Source organism: Ovis canadensis, chromosome 6 (assembly GCF_042477335.2).
Source record: "Ovis canadensis isolate MfBH-ARS-UI-01 breed Bighorn chromosome 6, ARS-UI_OviCan_v2, whole genome shotgun sequence".
Classification (NCBI taxonomy): Eukaryota; Metazoa; Chordata; class Mammalia; order Artiodactyla; family Bovidae; genus Ovis; species Ovis canadensis.
The window spans coordinates 32,399,800-32,418,614 of NC_091250.1; the positions used below are offsets into that span (position 1 = coordinate 32,399,800).

The window sequence follows — 18,815 nt, forward strand, 5'->3', positions numbered from 1 at the left end:
TAATAGATTGGGGCTTTTATTCTTTCCTTCACAGATGGACCACCTCTCTTTCGTTCCCTTTGTTTTTTATTACAGAAGCTGGTTGTATATTCTTGCATCCAGGAATGACCAGCAGCTTTCAGAGCTTCAGTTTTACTGTTAGCCATCAGGGACAGAGCAGGAACTATGTCCGCCCCCTGCTCACACAGAACATCATTTCCTAATAGCAGGCAACCAGAAGTTGCCTTAAAACACCTCCCAAGAGGCATCCTAAAGCACATCATTTAGAAACTCTACATCCTGTTTAAGTAATTAATACCTCGATCAAATTTGTGCTAGCATCAGTAGTGTCAGAAAAATTCATTAATTTTTTCTATTCCATGATCTTTCAAACAAAAGACTTTTTAATTAAAAAAAATGATATTTTTACAAGCTGGAAAGTGAAGCCAATGCGTAATAGCTATAGAAATATCCATTTCTTAACTGCCTGCTTTGAAGATTACCATGGGTTGATAATTCTACCTACTCTGCATGATGGCTTTCTGAAGTGCATTAGAGACCTTAGACCTACATTCACATCCATGACAGCCTCTGAACGAATGAGACCACGTAGCCAAAATCCAGTTGTGGTTTTGCTTTGCTTTGCAGTTTTAATGTAGAAACTATGAATTGAATTACTCTACTCACTCTTGCACTTAGAGGTAATCTAGAGGCTATGGAGGAGCCTCGTAGGCTGCAGTCCATAGGATCGCGAAAAGTCGGACACAACTGAGCGATTTCACTTTCACTTTTCACTTTCATGCATTGGCGAAGGAAATGGCAACCCATTCCAATGTTCTTGCCTGGAGAATCCCAGGGACGAGGGAGCCTGGTGGGCTGCCGTCTATGGGATCACACAGAGTCGGACACGACTGAAGCCACTTAGCAGCAGCAGCAGCCGCAGAGGCTATGAAATTAGGCTTGTAGCATTAGAATGACTTGGGTGAACAGAAATGAAAAATCTTGTCATTGTAATTTTTTTCTGTTGTTTGTTTTTATATTCTTTTTATTTTAAACTTTTAATTTTGTATTGGGGTATAGCCAATTAACAATGTTGTGATAGTTTCAGGTGAATAGTGAGGGGACTCGACCATACATATACAATGTATCCATTCTCCTCCAAACCCCGCCCCCCCTCCTATCTAGGCTGCCACATAACACTGAGCAGAGTTCATATGCTATACAATAAGCCCTTGTTAGTTATCATGTTAAACATAACAGTGTGTACATGTCCATCCCAAACTCTCTAACTGTCCCTTCACCCTGGCAACCATAAATTCATTCTCAAAGTTGTGTTGTCATTCTTATCTTGAGACACTATTGTCTAAGATATAAGGGGAAACTTGGTTTACTCCATGTATTCATCATTCATTCCTGTAATTTTTATCAAACTCAGTTCACTTCAGTTGCTCAGTTATGTTCGATTCTTTGCAACCCCATGGACTGCAGCACTCCAGGCTTCCCTGTCCATCACCAACTCCCAGAGCTTGCTCAAACTCATGTCCATCCACTTGGTGATGCCATCAAACCATCTCATCCTCTGTCACCCCCTTCCCCTCCTGCCTTCAATCTTTTCCAGCATCAGGGTCTTTTCCAATGAGTCAATTCTTTGCATCAGGTGACCAAAGTAGTGGAGCTTCAGCTTCAGCATGCGTCCTTCCAATGAATATTCTGGACTGATTTCCTTTAGGGTTGACTGGTTTGATTTCCTTGCAGTCCAAGGGACTCTCAAGAGTCTTCTCCAACACCACAGTTCAAAAGCATCCATTCTTTGGCACTCAGCTTTCTTTATGTTCCAACTCTCACACATACATGACTACTGAAAAAAACATAGCATTGACTAGATGGACCTTTGTTGGCAAAGTAATGTCTCTACTTTCTAATATGCTGTCCAGGTTGGTCATAGCTTTTCTTCCAAGGAGCAAGCATCTTTTAATTTCATGGCTACAGTCAGCATTTGCAGAGATTTGGGAGCCCAAGAAAAGAAAGTCTTCACTGTTTCCATTATTTCTCCATCTATTTGCCAAGAAGTGATGAGTAAGCACCATTTTGCTGACCATCTGTAGGCTGTACACATGTGAGCTCCCTTCCCTCTCCACAGCCCTGCCTTCTACCACCCACCTATTGCCTCCTTGGTGTTCTTTGAACACTCTGAGCATGTGCCCACCTCTTGACCTTTGTACTTCCTCTTCCCTTGCCTGGAATATTCTTGCTCTTTCTACAGGCATGACTGTCTTGCTGGCCTCTTCTAGAGTTCTACCCAAGTGTCACTTTATCCCTAGGCCCTCACCAAATCCCCAATTTAAAATGCCACCACATACACGTCTCCCAGTTCCAAACCCCTTATTTGCTTTGACACTTACCACCTGATCCAACTTTATATTTTACTTGTTTATTATTTTTATTATTATTTTTGCTATCTTTCTCCATTAACTAGACTATGAAATCCAGGAGGGCTTGCATTTTCATTTTTTTTGTTCACTACTGTATCCCCAGTGCCTAGAACATTGCCTGACACCTAATGGGTATTTTAAAAACTGCTAAGTGGATGAATTCATGAATGAACCCAAAAGAGCATTTACTATGCCAGCTATTGTGCATAAGAGACGTTCAGAGTGAAGAAAGAAGTATCTCAACAATCACAGCTCTGTTGGTAAATTCTGGGAAAAAGTGCAGACATAAGGGTACTTTGGAAAACAAAAGAAGGGGACCTAGCCCTAAGAGGGGCGGCTCTGAGCTTGATCAGAGAGAAAAAGGCCATTAAGAGAACAGACAGCCAGAGATGCAGAGGTGTAGAGATGAGAAAGCCTGGCTTTTTCAACTGAGGAAAGGTATGAAGCTGAAAGCCTTTTAAGAAAGGTCCCTCAGGCATCGCTATGCAGAAAGGGTTGAAGAAGACTGAAAACACGGTGGCTTTTAGCAGGGCGTGACATTCGCTTAGGTGAGAGAGATGACGGTTGAACGAGAACAGAGCGGTGCTGCTGAAGAAGAGTGTGAACTGGAGATTGTCCTCGAGTGAAGTATCTGGAGGAGTAAAAGATCGCCCTCAAGCCCAAGTAATCCACCGTTTGGTAAAGGCAATCACTAGATGGGAACTACGGTATTCCTTTACCTTGCTTGGCTGCCATTTGTATACATAATATTTTATATAATCTTTAAAAATGGAATCTAGTGGGGCAGGAACAGGAACGAGAATCAGTGCACTATACAATTTCTTGCTTGTTGATAACTTCTCACTTAACTTGTCATCACTCTCTATAGTCTTTTCTGAAAGAACATGAAAACTCAGGTGCCAACATTTATATGCAGATGAGTGATGCTATTACTCCACACTTAGAAGTTTTCAGTGGCTCATTTGATTCTTATGTTATGAATAGTTCACTATGCAAGATCCTTTAATGAAAAGAGCTCATACATTCTGACCAAGAGCTTATGTCAAAGTGAGTATATTTTAAGATATAGTTTAACACTTCTACAATTGAACTTAAATATAATTTATCATATTGAGATTCTGAATGTTACACAATTTTCAGTCTGTAGATAAGGATAAAGAAATGATAACAGAAAATAAAAGAGTCTACAAAGTAAATACAAGCAAAAAAGTGCCTGCCAAGAAAATACTTACAAAAGGAACAAGTCATTGATTGATAAGAATAAACTAAAAAGATTGACTCAGTTTTGAAAACTATTTGATTCAAATTTTTAAGACATGGGATAACAATAATGGATTTATTTTAGAAACCTTAGAATATGAGAACAGTTTTTAATAGGAAATACTAGCTTGACTGGTGAATAATGAATTTATGAGTCTTCATCCAAGTCATTATTCAGGCTAAGAATATAAGTAAGTTTACGAAAGATTAGATAAGTCAGTCAGTGGTTCTATGGCGTTTACTCACTGTTTCATAAATTTGTATGTATACTAGAGGCCACAGAACTACTCAGATGTGGACATCTTAACCAACTGGTAGCAACATACCCTAACTTCAAAATCAATTTTTGATCAGTGAAGCTTTCATTGATTGGTCCTTGGAAGGAAAGTTATGACCAACCTAGATAGCATATTAAAATGCAGAGACATTACTTTGCCAACAAAGGTCCGTCTAGTCAAGGCTATGGTTTTTCCTGTGGTCATGTATGGATGTGAGAGTTGGACTGTGAAGAAAGCTGAGCCCTGAAGAATTGATGCTTTAGAACTGTGGTGTTGGAGAAGACTCTTGAGAGTTCCTTGGACTGCAAGGAGATCCAACCAGTCCATCCTAAAGGAGATCAGTCCTGGGATTTCTTTGGAAGGAATGATGCTAAAGCTGAAACTCCAGTACTTTGGCCACCTCATGCGAAGAGTTGACTCATTTGAAAAGACTCTGATGCTGGGAGGGATTGGGGGCAGGAGGAGAAGGGGACGACAGAGGATGAGATGGCTGGATGGCATCATGGACTCAAAGGACGTGAGTCTGGGTGAACTCCGGGAGTTGGTGATGGACAGTGAGGCCTGGTGTGCTGCGATTCGCAAAGAGTCGGACACGACTGAGCGACTGAACTGAATGGAACTGAAGCTTTAATTTAATAACCACAATGCCACAGATATATAATGGGATTATTAATCAGTGCATAGTCAAAAAATATATACATAAGCAAAATACTAATCAAAATAGCTATCGCTGTGGTGTGTGTGTCTGTACTCACTTGAATGCATGTCTGCGTCTTATATTCAACACTACTTTTTCCTAGTTCCCTTCTAATAATAAATGACACTAACTTTGGCTTGCAACCATTTTTCCTGCCAGCACGATCACGGGAGTACATGCATACTTTTGGTAGCTGAGGATATATCCTTGGCAACATAGTCATGAAAATATAAGATATGTATTCACAATTCAAAATTAATGCTACCTCTAAAAAATTGCTTTTACTTTTGGAGTTTAGCAAAAATGGCAGTAGTTTTCTAACAGTGAGAAAATATGATTTTTATAACCTCCTTTGACTTTTATTAAGTATTGTATTAAAATATGCAGCTAATAAGATTTCACAGATTTCAGAGCTGTGAGCAGTTTTTTTGACTTACTGTGATCATGCAACAAAGACAAAATTAGAAAATACCAGATATGTTCATCTCTAGTTAAAACATCTGATTTAAAATTTGCTCTTATTTTCATCTGAAAATTTCCCTTCCAGGGTTATATGTCAATGTACAAAATGTCCAATTTAATGAACAGTATTCTTTCAAGTGGCAGTTAGGTTTAAAATGGGAAACAAACCTTTTTGAATAGAACATATACATTCTCAGTCTAAACATTGAATTAATGTACTTTTTGTTATATGATTTCCTTTTCAACATCAACATTTTAAAAAGTGAAATACTCTGGAGACACTTGGAAAAATGGAATCCTAGACAAGGATGAAACCCACGTCTTTTCTTCCCTCTCAGATCTCCTCTCACTGCAACTTCGAGATTCTGCCTTTACTTAGCATTAACATTCACTTCCCAAACAATTTACCCAAGTGAGGAAATGATTACACATGTTTATGTGCTAAGCGGAAGGAACCCGTGCAGAGCAGGAGGCTCTGATATGGTTAGAGAGATAATTGATTGAGAAAGATCCCTGAGGATGGAGGCAAGGATGGATCCCAGTCTGTGGATGCCCCTGCCCTGTGGGAGGAGGGCATCTTCCCCCTTTGATATAGGAAGGAGAGCCACGTGGGTTTGAGTTGATGAGAGACATGATGTTGGGAAATTTATCCCTAGAGACTCTGTTTTCTCTGCAAAATCTAAAACAGAGAATTTTAAACTGAAGGAGTAAGATAAGTGAAGAGACAGTCAGACCATGCAGATATATGAGATAACAAGTTCATTAAGAAAATGGTTGGTTGAGTAAATAAAAAAGGAATATATATGGCAAAACATTAATTGTTACATATAAGTGTAACATATAAATGATAGATACATAGGTGTAGATTATATTACTCTTCCTACCCTTTATCATGCTTTTAACTTTTTGTAATAAAAAGGAAAAAGAAAAAATTTTCACTTTCTTTCAGTTCCTAGGCTTGTAGGCCAGTATTTTTTCATATGTCTGAACATTACATCTCCTTACCTCTATTGTCACTGAGTCAATAAAGCTATATCCTACATTTTTTTAAAGGAATATATAAAGGTGATATTGCACAGTGTACTTTCAAAAACCTAATGCTGATTATATGAGGAAATGGTTAGTCTTCCTGAGGATTGCAAAATAATTTATGAGGAACAGATTCTCTAAATGTTCTTAAACACTGTGTATTTTTAATTAAAAAATTATACATGACCAATTCTTCCTCTAATTACCATTCTCTTGCTTTATGTTAGAGTCCAATGTAAGATGCTGATTAACTGAAATGTCACACATTGAAAATAAGTTAACCATTAAGTGTAATGGAATAAAGAGGTTTTTATTAATACATGGAATGATGGAGGATCTATAACTTTGTTAAAATACACTGAAGTTAGAAGCATTTTTGAAAGAATTGGAAGAAAAGTGCTTGATATTTTTATTTAAAAATAGACCTCAGTAGTCAGAATTATAGCTCTCATTGTGCTCTTTTCTACCATCTCAAAGAGTGCTTTGCTCTAAATAAAGCCCACAGATCCCCAACATTGACTTGGCAGTCAAAGAACTCTAAATCTCAGAACTGCCGCATTTCCATTTTAAATGTAAATATTCCCATTCATCTTCCTAAATATTATATTTCTTCTCCCCCCTTCCTCCCACCCCAGTGTCATAGTTTATGCAACAGCTGACAGAATCTTTTGTTCCCTTTTTTGGTGCACACTAGTTGCCACAATTGACTTTGGCATCCCCTAGTTTGGAAACAAGTTTTTGTGCAGGTCGATTGGCCACATTTCATAAGAGGAAGAATAGAACAAAACATGTTTCTTCATAATGCCATTCAATGATTTCCTTTGCAAATCTGCTTCCTGAAGTTTTGCAGATGCAGAAGTCATAGAACAAGTCAGTGGGCTGGGAACTGCATTGCATTATAAGTGCTTCTAGAAGCAACATCTCCAGCCTTTTAAATAAGACTGAACTGATAGATAGGGCAAAGGTTATTTTTTAAATTAATTTATAGTTGATTTACAATGTTGTGATTCTTTTTTTAAAAGCAAAAATCGGGATCCTACTGCATAACGTTCTTCAAAAGAGAACAAGAGAGAAGAAAAGACCCATTGTGTACTTCCAAGCGAAAATTCTCATTTTCCTTGATGTATACAACATCAGCGTATTTCAGCAAAGAGAACCTTACAGAATAGGACAACTTTAATCGGTCATTTAAGTTTAAAACGGTTACAATATTATGTTAATTGAATTGTTTTTCTTTTTTAGGGTCCTCTGGGACCTCCAGGACAAAAGGTAGAGTATAAACAATACTGTGAAAGTAATTATATCCCCATCGCCTAATGACTGGCCTGAGAAGGGAACGGAATTAGCTACTGTGAGCCATACCAAAGCAGTCTGGTTTGTGCGTTCTGCTTTCTAAAAATACAATCATATAATGTGAGCCATTAGATTTCTAATTGACTCCATTATAGAAAGTCCAATAAATCCAGAGCAGACTCTTTTTAAGCTGTCTGCCAAATGTGTAGGTTATTGAGTTTTTAATTCCAATACTAGTAAAACATTGTGACAAAACTTAGAAATCTGAAGGGTCATTAGACATAGCAAATTAAATGCATGGTCTTGCACAAATATATGATTGTCAAAGGACCATTAAACAGACTAGAACAAAGAATGTATTTGTTGCTTGGTGGCTATATTCAAGTGGCCCACTAGTATCTCCCTTTGCTGAAGCAACCCCCAAAAATGGCTTTCCGATTGTTATTTCAATATTATCCAGAGCCATCAGACTTGACCCTTTACATTCTGGAGAAGAGAGTCTAACACTTCTAAAATTACATCAATTCTGCAGTAGTAAATGCATCAATAGCAAGTAGATGGCCCTTTGCGAACAAAACATCACTAAACCCCCACTCCCTATCCACCTCCCACCCTACAAGGAGGACATAAAAGGATATTTAACCTGCAGATAACCAAAATAATAATAATAATAATTAAATTACAACAGGTGGAAAAGTGATTATTCTTTATCTTTGGAATCCATTAAAGATAGAGACGTTTATCCCCCAAGCTTGGGCATGTGGCATCTGTTGAAACATGATCCCACAAACCAAGTAAAAGCCAGTGTGTAGTGAGACAACTTGTATATAGGAACACTTTGTCCTTCGCAATAATGTCTCTATTAAGTATGGTGTGAAATTGTAAAGCTACCCTAATCCACATGCTACCAGGATAAAATTACTGCCTCAGGCTTTGGGAAGTCCTTTAATGACCCACTCAATATAATCACCAAGAAAGCACTAAGGAGCTTGCCATCTCAATTTTTTTTGCATGAAATGACTATATTTTTAATAGACTTTATGTTTTAGAGAAGTTTTGGATTTCTAATTACTATTTTAATCTTTTCTATTATTCTTTAAAAAGTTTAATATCACACACCTACTAAGAAAAATCTGTTTTATAGTGCTAAACAAAAATAAGCACATTCTATTTAAAAAATGATTTCTCCAGAGCCTCAAAGGAAGATGTGTGGAGGGAAATGACATCACTATTTGAAAAATTTTGCTAATGTTTCTGTATCTAGTTAAATGTAAGATTTTCTCAGGTAGTAACTACTACTTTTCTTTTCTATTCTAATCACCCCAGTGCTCATGTGTGCACACATCCAAGTGCACACGTCCGTGCATACACACGGACAACATAATATTATAATATTCAATGTATAGGACTAGTATTGTTCCGAGTCTATGCTCACCATTTGCGGCATCCTGCCTAGTCTACTTTGGAAGATATAGTCACCCTCACATGGTTTAAACATACTCCCTGAGTCTGGGGGAAATGCTTCAAATACAACAAATTTCACTTTTTACAACATGGGTCCCTTATAGTGGTTGTTGTTTTCATTGCCTTTTATTTTATGGTATTTAATTTCATGAAATTCAAGAGTTACTGGTACAGCTAAGCTTTTTTGAGATGAAACTAAGCCTATTTAATTCTCAAAAGCACCCAAATTTGGAGCCATGAGGCCTTCTAATAGCTTTGGATCTCAATTTATGATGTGAAATTCTTTAAAATCACATTAGGGTTAAGTAGACACAAATATGGTGAGATTTAACTTCGTGGCTTTTGGAAAAGCTTGATGATTCTGTTTACATGATTGTGTGTTAGAACACAGTAGATACGATCTGAAAAACATAGCCTCTCGGGTATGTTTTAGTAAGATAAAGTGATAGCTGACATAATTAATATGACATAAATTTAGAATTGAACTATTTTGTGCTTATGATATCAATTTATTTTAATCATATGTCTCCGTAGGGTTCTGTTGGAGTACCTGGAATTCCAGGGATGAATGGACAAAAGGTGAGTTCCATAGAATATACTACTTTTGATCATTTGAGGAGGATTAAAATCACAAAGTTATTCTAATCAGTAATGTTGGTAATAAGTTTATATGCTTATTAAAATATTATATACACTTTTACAATAGCGGAAAACTATGTTGCAAATGATCAAATTAGTTTAATTTTTAAATGAATGCATTAAATAGCCAAAAACTCTTAGACAGTTTTTTATTTGATTTGATATATATGAGATACATTGGTATCTTTCTCATAAATATATTTGGAGGAGGAGAAATATAGTATTTAACATTGATTGTGATAAGGTGCACTCCGGTTTATTCTTGTTATGGCAGACTAATATGTCTTATTTCTTGCATTAATGAAAGTTATTCCTACAGAGAGATGCTATTGGGATCGTGAATTCAGATTCAAGCTTTTTTTACGGCTAAGCAAAATTAAGAATTAAATAGATTTGCTAAACTCTGATAGCATGCTTTTATTGTACATTAGTAATGAAGGGGAAAAAAAGTGGAAAAAAAAAGTTAAAAAAAAAACCACCCGCAGCTCTACATAGACATATCTGTGTGCCTGTGTGCATTTTTTCCTGCAACATACTTGCCAGTAGGACAAAGCAATTACCAAAGTCACTGCGGGCCAGTCTGCCAGGGGCCGGGGAGCTGAGCCAGGGACCGGGGAGCTGAGCCAGGGACTTTCCTGTCTCCCTCAGAGCTTCTGGGCTGGCCCTTTGAGATCCTGTGACCCAGCTTGTGTTCCCAGAGGACTTGAAATCCAGGCATTCTGAATTGAAATCAAAAAGGGCCCAGCCCTTATGGACAGAATAGACCTCCTCTTGACCTCTTCTAGCTTGTCCATCTTTTTCTCCATGAGACATAGACAATGGCAATTTAAAACCTACGAAGTGACTAAGAACGCGGATCTGCAGCTCAGAGAATGTAAATCTTGACAAAGTCCTTGAATTCTCTGGCCTCAATTTCTTCATCTTTAAAAAGGAGACAAGCAATTCCTACCTCATAAGGTTACTGTGAGGATTAAATGAGGAAATAGGCATAAAGCCCTTACATCCATGTTTGCTATTAAACTTTTTCTTCAGCTCATTTTAGTGAAATCCTGGATATTTGATTGACCTCTGTTGTAAGAGACTCTCTATTTCCAGAATTCCTTGATTCCTAAGTAAAATGAGTGTTCTTAACCAAATCTTATGGCAGCCTGTAGTCCATAAATCAAACACTGGGCGCTCATCAGTAGTTCAATGCCCCTGTCACTGCCCTTTCCCACTTAGTAAAATGCATACCTGTTTGCTTCACAGATTCTGATAAAGACAGAGGATTAATACTCCATTTAGAATATTGTAGATCATGGAGGGAAACATAAGTAAAAATTTGAGAGCATATTCATTCTATGATGAATTTGAAAATTACACAACAGGATAATATTTGGAAAGGACAAAATATAGATAGAACATAAATGTTATTTTAATATTTGTACATGTAAGGTTAATGTTTTGCTTTTACTTCTTTGTTTCTTTTTCAACTTTGAGATAATCATGAAAATTTATTGAAAACTTTACCTTGAAACAAAACAAGTCCACAAGTTTAAAACTGTCACATATATGCTTATGAAGACTGCGTATTCTTTCTTTTTCCAAAGGAAGCATGCAATTTCCTTAGCAAGAGAAAGGAATGTGACATTTTCTTGTCCTAGTCACCAAGTTTAAATTATATTTCAAGGAAATAGTTAATATTTGCAGCTTTATGCCTTGTTATACATCTTTGTGGCATTTTTAAGGGTTTTCTGTAAAATCTAGGGAAGCTAAATGATTTCATACTTTTATGAAGGTATCAGCAAAATGTAGTTCAAGATTTGTTTTTAATTCATATAACTTAATTAAAATTTTGTTTATAGAATTTCTTTTAATGATAGCCATTATCTAACACCTGTAATATTTGCTATATCATCTTTAGGACAATAAAGTACAAAAAAATCTAAGTAGCTAGTCACTTAAGTAGCAGGTCATTTAGACAGTAAAAACAAAGTTGAAAATAGAGTAATATCGATAATTTACACTTAGAGCTATGAACTTTGCCTTGGTTCTCTAAACTTTATTTCCATAGAAAGAGAGCCTAGAATCACATTAATAATTTTTTAAGCACCTTGATATTCTTAAACTGTCTAGAGAAAATATCTTCTTTGCATGATACAATTTCATTTTTTTCCAGAGAAGAACTTTTGATGCTTAGATCATTGTCAAGTACTGGTTAAGGAAGGATATTATTTCTAAGCTATCAGAAACATGGCAAATAACTAGAAAATTTTTAGAAACTTCTCTATTATAAGAGAGAAAGAAAATGACTGTATTAAGCAAATATTTTACTTGTCTTCTACTAAAATATTTTCCATCCATTCAGATTGAGGTGACTGACTTTGGCCAATAACTTGATGGTGATTTTTTTTTAAACATTTTCTTTTCAATTTTGGTCAACTTGATTGTTAATCTGAATACTTCTTATTTTTGTAATGGTCCTCCAATTCTTCAGATCGTATTAGGAAAACAGACTTACAGAAGCAGTAACATGGCGTTAAACTCCAATCTAGCCCCTTCTAGCAGCAGCAGCAGCAGCCTTATAATCTTTCAAGGGTTACTAAACACCCTTCTGTGAAAAGTGGGAGACAGTGTGGTATGTGGTCTCTGCAGTCTGAAAGAGGAAGCTTCAAGTCTTTGTCCTCCTTTGTGTGAGTTACTTAATGTTTCTAAGGCTTCTGTATAAAATGTTAATATAGACTTTGCAATATTAATGAGATAATATGTCTAAAGTGAACATAATGTAATAGGTGCTCAATAAATATTATCAACTATCTGTAGTATTAATAGTATAAGACTTCAAGAATTGCAACAAATGAGCCCTAGGCTTACCCCCTAACAGGACGAGAAGCCAGGAAGAAAATGAAGTGTAAAGTCACACAAGAAGGTAAAATATTTCTGTGCTACCTGCTATGTCTCCAGTCACAATGCACCCCATTTCCAATAGTAGGAATACAAGTACCACAGAAAAGAAAAAGACATTTCTCACACTACTTTGAAAGCTCACTCACCGGTGTGGGGTCTTGGAGGAGTGCTGTCTGGAGTCAGACACTCTGTGCTCTTACAGCTCATGTACAGCCTTTTAAACTTCTTCCTGTATGGGCTCAAGGTGGCTTCATTGTAGAGTGAGAGAAGGGGCTGTTCTAATTTATATCTAAGTCACTAAGAGATACTGGGCATCCGCAAAAAGTCACAGGTGTCTCTTTTCCCCTCCCTGTTCCCAATTCTAAAAGCAGTTGTTTCCATAATTTGAACTTGTTTCCAATAGCCAAAGCAGTTAGGGAAAATTTAATGCTGCTGCTGCTGCTGCTAAGTCACTTCAGTTGTGTCCGACTCTGTGCGACCCCATTGATGGCAGCCCACCAGGCTCCCCCGTCCCTGAGATTCTCCAGGCAAGAACACTGGAGTGGGTTGCCATTTCCTTCTCCAATGCATGAAAGTGAAAAGTGAAAGTGAAGTCACTCAGTCGTGTCCGACTCTAGCGACCCCATGGACTGCAGCCTACCAGGCTCCTCTGTCCATGGGATTTTCCAGGCAAAAGTACTGGAGTGGGGTGCCATTACCTTCTCCGAAATTTAATGCTAAGTCTTACCTAAAAAGAAATGAATGTTGCCTTCTTTGCCTCTGGCTAATTTATTTAGCACAGCAACTTTTGTAATTCTCACAAATAGATCTTGTTGGTTCAAAGATATTATAAACATTTTGTTTATGCTATTTGATTCATTCCCCCTCTCTCTCACACACACACTCAGGCACGTAATACATACATGAAGAGATACATATCTGCACGTGTACATGATCAATCATGCTCAACTCTATGTGACCCCATAGACTATAACCCAACCAGGCTCTCTGCCCATAGAGTTTTCCAGGCAGAATACTGCAGTGGGTTGCCATTTCCTACTCCAGGGGATTTTCCAGACCCAGGGATTGAACCTGCGTCTCTTGCATCTCCAGCATTGGCAGACAGATTCTTTACCACTGATATAACTGAATGTTTGTCAATTAAACTCTGCTTCTCAGATATACTGGAAAGTGGGCTTCAAATTAATTTTGCAGTAAAAAATTTTTTAGACTTAATAATGCTCAATGCAATAAATGGCTGGCTGTAATTTTTTGTATGTATATACATATATGTATGTATATCTCAGAACTTTAAAAATCTCAACTCTTAACATGTTATTAGAACCCTGAATTTTTCTACTGTTTCCACATTTTTGCATTAGGAATAAGTCATCATAATAACAAGGTATTTGAATAGCAAGCAGTGCCCAGCGCTGTGCAAATGCCGTAGGAGAAGAGGGCTAGAGATAATGACGGGACATTACAGGTCCACTCTGTGCAACCCTTAGTTCACATCCTTATCTCTGTTACCGTAAAATTAACGTTAAAGAGTTTCAGGATTCAGAACAGATTATTTTGTCTAAGCAGGCTAGGATTTTTCTGAGGACCCAGAATCATAGGGATTGTTTCCAAAGCAAAAGATAAGTATCGGATGATCTTGTTTCATGTATTTTTCAAATGCTTGCTAGGGTTTATTATATCTAAAACTTCAAATATAATATAAATAAAATATTGATATTAATGTATCATCCATGAATCTATCCCAGATAACTATGTGATTTTTTTAAGTAACATTAAAATTTAATTAGTTTATGGCTATGGTATTTAGAGTTCCTTTTCATCTCTTATCCATGAGTCTCACAGTTTTTCACTGACATTAATCCTCACAGCATACTTCTAGTGGCATTTTTATTGTAAGTATATTTAGAGAGCAGATAAATGGAAGCCCTCAGACTTTCAAAGGTCAAGCTGTTTATTCCAGTCTATACAGTGAGCTGTATACAATGAACTCAATACTTTTTTATTCCTGATTCATATTCTGCAACCACGAAATAAAACTCTTCTCTTTTGCAACCTTGACTTTATCATTAAAATGTCTGAGTTAAATTCCTGAAGGATTTGAATATATTGTAGTTCTGTTTATTTCCTGTCTAGTTAGCTTAAATTTACCCAGTGATCTATTACCCAATGTATTTATAACTTTCCAATTTTACACTTTAAGAAAAGATATATAGTGTAAATAAAGTGACTGGTTTTTTATTTCAGATTAATTAATAGCTTGGGGAAAGTGTGTTATAGCAATGTAATACTTTGCTGGTTAAATTATTTTTATTAATTTTTCTATCTTTGGAAGTTGGTGACTGTGGACATTATAGTTCTAATAATACACGATTGTGTTTTCTCTGATAACTATGAAAATAGGATGCTTTCTTTCTTTTTGAAGCAGCATCGTTGCTTTCCTATTGTAGGATATTTCTCTTTTTTCTAGTTTTATTGAGATAAGGTATGCAGCATAATGGAGAAGGCAATGGCACCCCACTCCAGTACTCTTGCCTGGAAAATCCCATGGACGGAGGAGCCTGGTGGGCTGCAGTCCATGGGGTCGCTAAGGGTGGGACACGACTGAGCGACTTCACTTTCACTTTTCATTTTCATGCATTGGAGAAGAAAATGGCAACCCACTCCAGTGTTCTTGCCTGGAGAATCCCAGGGATGGGGGAGCCTGGTGGGCTGCTGTCTCTGGGGTCGCACAGAGTCGGACATGACTGAAGCGACTTAGCAGCAGCAGCAGCTGCATACAGCATAAAGGTTTAACTTCCACATATAATGAAATGATTACCACAATAAATGTAGTTAACATCCATCATCTCATGTAGATACAATGAAAAGAAATGGAAAAAAAATGTTTCTCCTTGTAATGAGAACTCAGGATTATTCTAACAACTTTAATATACATAGTACAGCAGTGGTAACTATACTCATCGTCTTGTGCCTTACATCTCCATTGTCTTATAAACTGGAAGTTTGTACCTTTGGTGAAGGTCACCTTTCCCAGGTGGGTCACCTTCCTTCAATTCCTCCAAAACCTCCAACTCCGACCTCTGAGAACTACAAATCTTATCTCTTTCTATGAGTTTTGTTTTGTTTTGTTTTTGTTTTTGTTTAGATTCCACATAAAGGTGGATCATAAAGTATTTTCGTCTTTCTCTGTCTGACTTATTTTACTTAGCAGAATGCCCTCAAGGTCCATCCATGTTGTCACAGATGGCGGGATTTCCTCGTTGATTGTGGCTAAATAGTATTGCATTGGGTACGCGCACACACCGTCACTTCTTTATCCACTCATCCTCGGTGGACCCTAGGGCTGTCTCCATGTTTTGGCTATTGTAAATAATCTTGCTGTGAAAATGGGATGTAGGTGTCTTTTTAAGTTAGCGTGTTCATTTCCTTTGGATATAGTCCCTCAAGTGGACTTCCTAGATCCTGTGGTAGTTCTATTTTTAAATTTCTGAGGATCCTCCGTCCTGTTTTCCATAGTGGCTATACCAATTTACAATCTCCCCAGCAGAGCACAAGATTCCCTTTTCTCCACATCCTCACCAGCATTTGTTATTTTGTGTCTTTTTGATGATAGCTGTTCTGACAGGCACTATGAGATATCTCCTTGTGGTTTTGATATGTATTTCCCTGATGATTAGTGATGTTGAGCATTTTTTCATCTGCCTGTTGGCCATTCATCTACAGAATATTTCATATAGTAAAATCACATCATCTCTGAGTTCTATGCGTATACTCAGAGTCAATTTTATATATAAGCTTACTCTTAAAGAAACTTTTCACTTAATTTTACCTATTGAGTGAAACAAAAGATATTTCTATTCTTTATATAATTAAATTTAAATTCCTTTAGGAGGGAATAAAAAGTTGGTTGAAGGAAGTAATGTAATGCTTCCTGACTTGAAACTTCAAAAATGATGGTAATTAAAAAAACAAAAAATACACTTTCCTTTGACCTCATTTAGGCATGTTGCTGTAAATTTTAATACTCGTTACCATCCTACTAAATGAAGATACTGGGAGAGCTAAGAATAGTTAAGGAAATGGGATTGGTGGGGAAATCCAATGGGACTGGGTATGAGAGGAAAGAAAGTTGATCACAGGATGTTGCAAAAGAAAACAGCAAGAAGGCAAATATCTTTGACTGAATTATGACTTCAAGTCCACTTATATTCATTTTCATTGAAAAGGCACTATATTTTATAGATAGGATCACCAAAATATTATTTACTAAATCAAATTAAACTACATATTTAACCTGATGAGTTGAGGGGGAAAAAACTTACGTTAAATGTATTCGTTGATTATTTGCCGGTTTCTTCAATCTTTCATTCAGCAAATCTTTTTTCAGTCCTTACTAGTAAGCGCAAGGCACATCTGAGCACTGACATTAAAGCGGTCTCTGCCCTCATGGAATTTCAGCCAATAGGGAGATGAGGACATGATATAAACAGGTACACTAAAAATCTGTTAAATGACAATATGTTAAGTACCACAGCAGAGAAGCACAGGGCAGCCTGTCCTGGTGCAAAAAGGCAAGGAATGCTTCCCTGAATAGGCGACTTAAGGTGCAACTTAAATAGTGAACAGCAGTTGGCAAAGGGAAGGGAAAATATCACCACACTGTAGTACTTTCAGATCAAGTGAGACAACCTTGGTCTTAGAATTTTGTTTCTAAAACACCATATTATTAACCACTGTAGGACCTAGACTACTTTTTTTTTTTTTTTGCAAATTTCTTACCGCTAAAATAGTTAGTTGATATAAATCACAAAGCCTGTTCTTTTATCATTAGATCTGATCTCTGAATGACACTCTTGATTTTGAGATTTGCATTAAAAATAAGGCTTCAATGAAATAACTTATTTCGACAATTATAGTGGCTTAATTTTTACTCAGCTCCCAGGTGGCTCAGTGGTAAAAAAAATCTGCCTGCTAGTGTAGGAGACACTGAGATGTGAGTTTGTTCCCTGGGTGGGGAAGATACCTAGAGGAGGAAGTGGCAACCCACTCCAGTATTCTTGCCTGGAGGATCCCATGGACAGAGCCTGGTGGGCTACAGTCCATAGGGTTGCAAAGAGTTGGACGTGACCAAGCACAAACGAGTGCACACGTGCACGTGCACACACACACACACCCACACACACACACACCCCACACCTGTTCCATACCAGGTGACATTGCCAAGGGGATAGAAACCATTATCCAGCTGTGAAACGGCATGTGTATATGTGTGCGTTAGTAGCTCAGCTGTGTCTGACTCTTTGCAACCCTGTGGAGTGTAGCCCACCAGGCTTCTCTGTCCATGGAATTCTCCAGACAAGAATACTGGAGTGGGTTGCTTATCCCTTATCCAGGCAGTCTTCCTGATCTAGGGTTCGAATCTGGGTCTCCCACATTGCAGGCAGATTCTTTGCCATCTGAGCCACAGAGGAACCATGAAACAGCATCAGTGGGGTTAACTTAGGAGAGATCAAATTTCCTTCTAGACCTTCTGTGTCTTCTCTGCCTAACACAGACAATAGGAGAGTGCAGTGTGTAATATTGACTAACATGTATTCAGCATTGACTGTCAAGCTCTTCCTAAGTTTACCCCACGTATTCCTCACAGCAGTGCTGTGACATGGAAAATATTATTAACTCCAGTGCGTTAATGAGGAAACCAAGGCACAGAAAGGATATTTCGCCTGTGGTCACCAAGGTGTTTGTAGTAGATTTCAACTTCAAAGTCAGTCAGTCTGCAACAACTGTCAAGAATATGGATTTTAAATTCAGGGAATCCCGGGTCTGTTGTTCAGTGTTTGTATGGTCCTAGACATGTTACTTTCCTTCTCTGAATTTAGTTTCCTCATTTGTCAGATGAGGAGTGTCATGTTTACTGCAAAGCTTAATTGGACAAAATAAAGGAAGTAATGAATGTAACTGTTTAATTTAAAACACTATTAAATAAGAAAAGACTATTTTCCACTTTGAATTGGGAGCATTAGCAACTCCACGACTCAGAAACCTCCTGAGTATGTAAGTGAATGTTTGTAAGAGCTGTTGTCTCTTTCTACTATTCTTCACTGATCATTTTGAAAATTATGTCTAATTTTCCCATTAGACATAAGCATTTACCGTTTCCATGAATAATTCAGTTCAGTTCAGTTCAGTCACTCAGTCGTGTCCGACTCTTTGTCACCCCATGAACCGCAGCACGCCAGGCCTCCCTGTCCATCACCAACTCCCAGAGTTTACTCAGACTCACGTCCATCAAGTTGGTGATGCCATCCTGCCATCTCATCCTCTGTCGTCCCCTTCTCCTCCTGCCTCCAATCCCTCCCAGCATCAGAGTCTTTTCCAATGAGTCAACTCTTTGCA

At 37.5% G+C, this 18,815-nt stretch overlaps 1 protein-coding gene across 1 annotated transcript in view; it reads left to right on the forward strand.

Annotated features, from left to right (window-relative positions):
• Positions 1-18,815, forward strand: part of COL25A1 (collagen type XXV alpha 1 chain) — a 527,569-nt gene that overhangs the window by 385,020 nt on the left and 123,734 nt on the right. The window contains exons 11-12 of the mRNA XM_069593542.1: positions 7,380-7,406; positions 9,429-9,473. Coding sequence (XP_069449643.1) covers positions 7,380-7,406; positions 9,429-9,473 — 72 coding nt within the window. The remainder of the gene's footprint in view (positions 1-7,379; positions 7,407-9,428; positions 9,474-18,815) is intronic.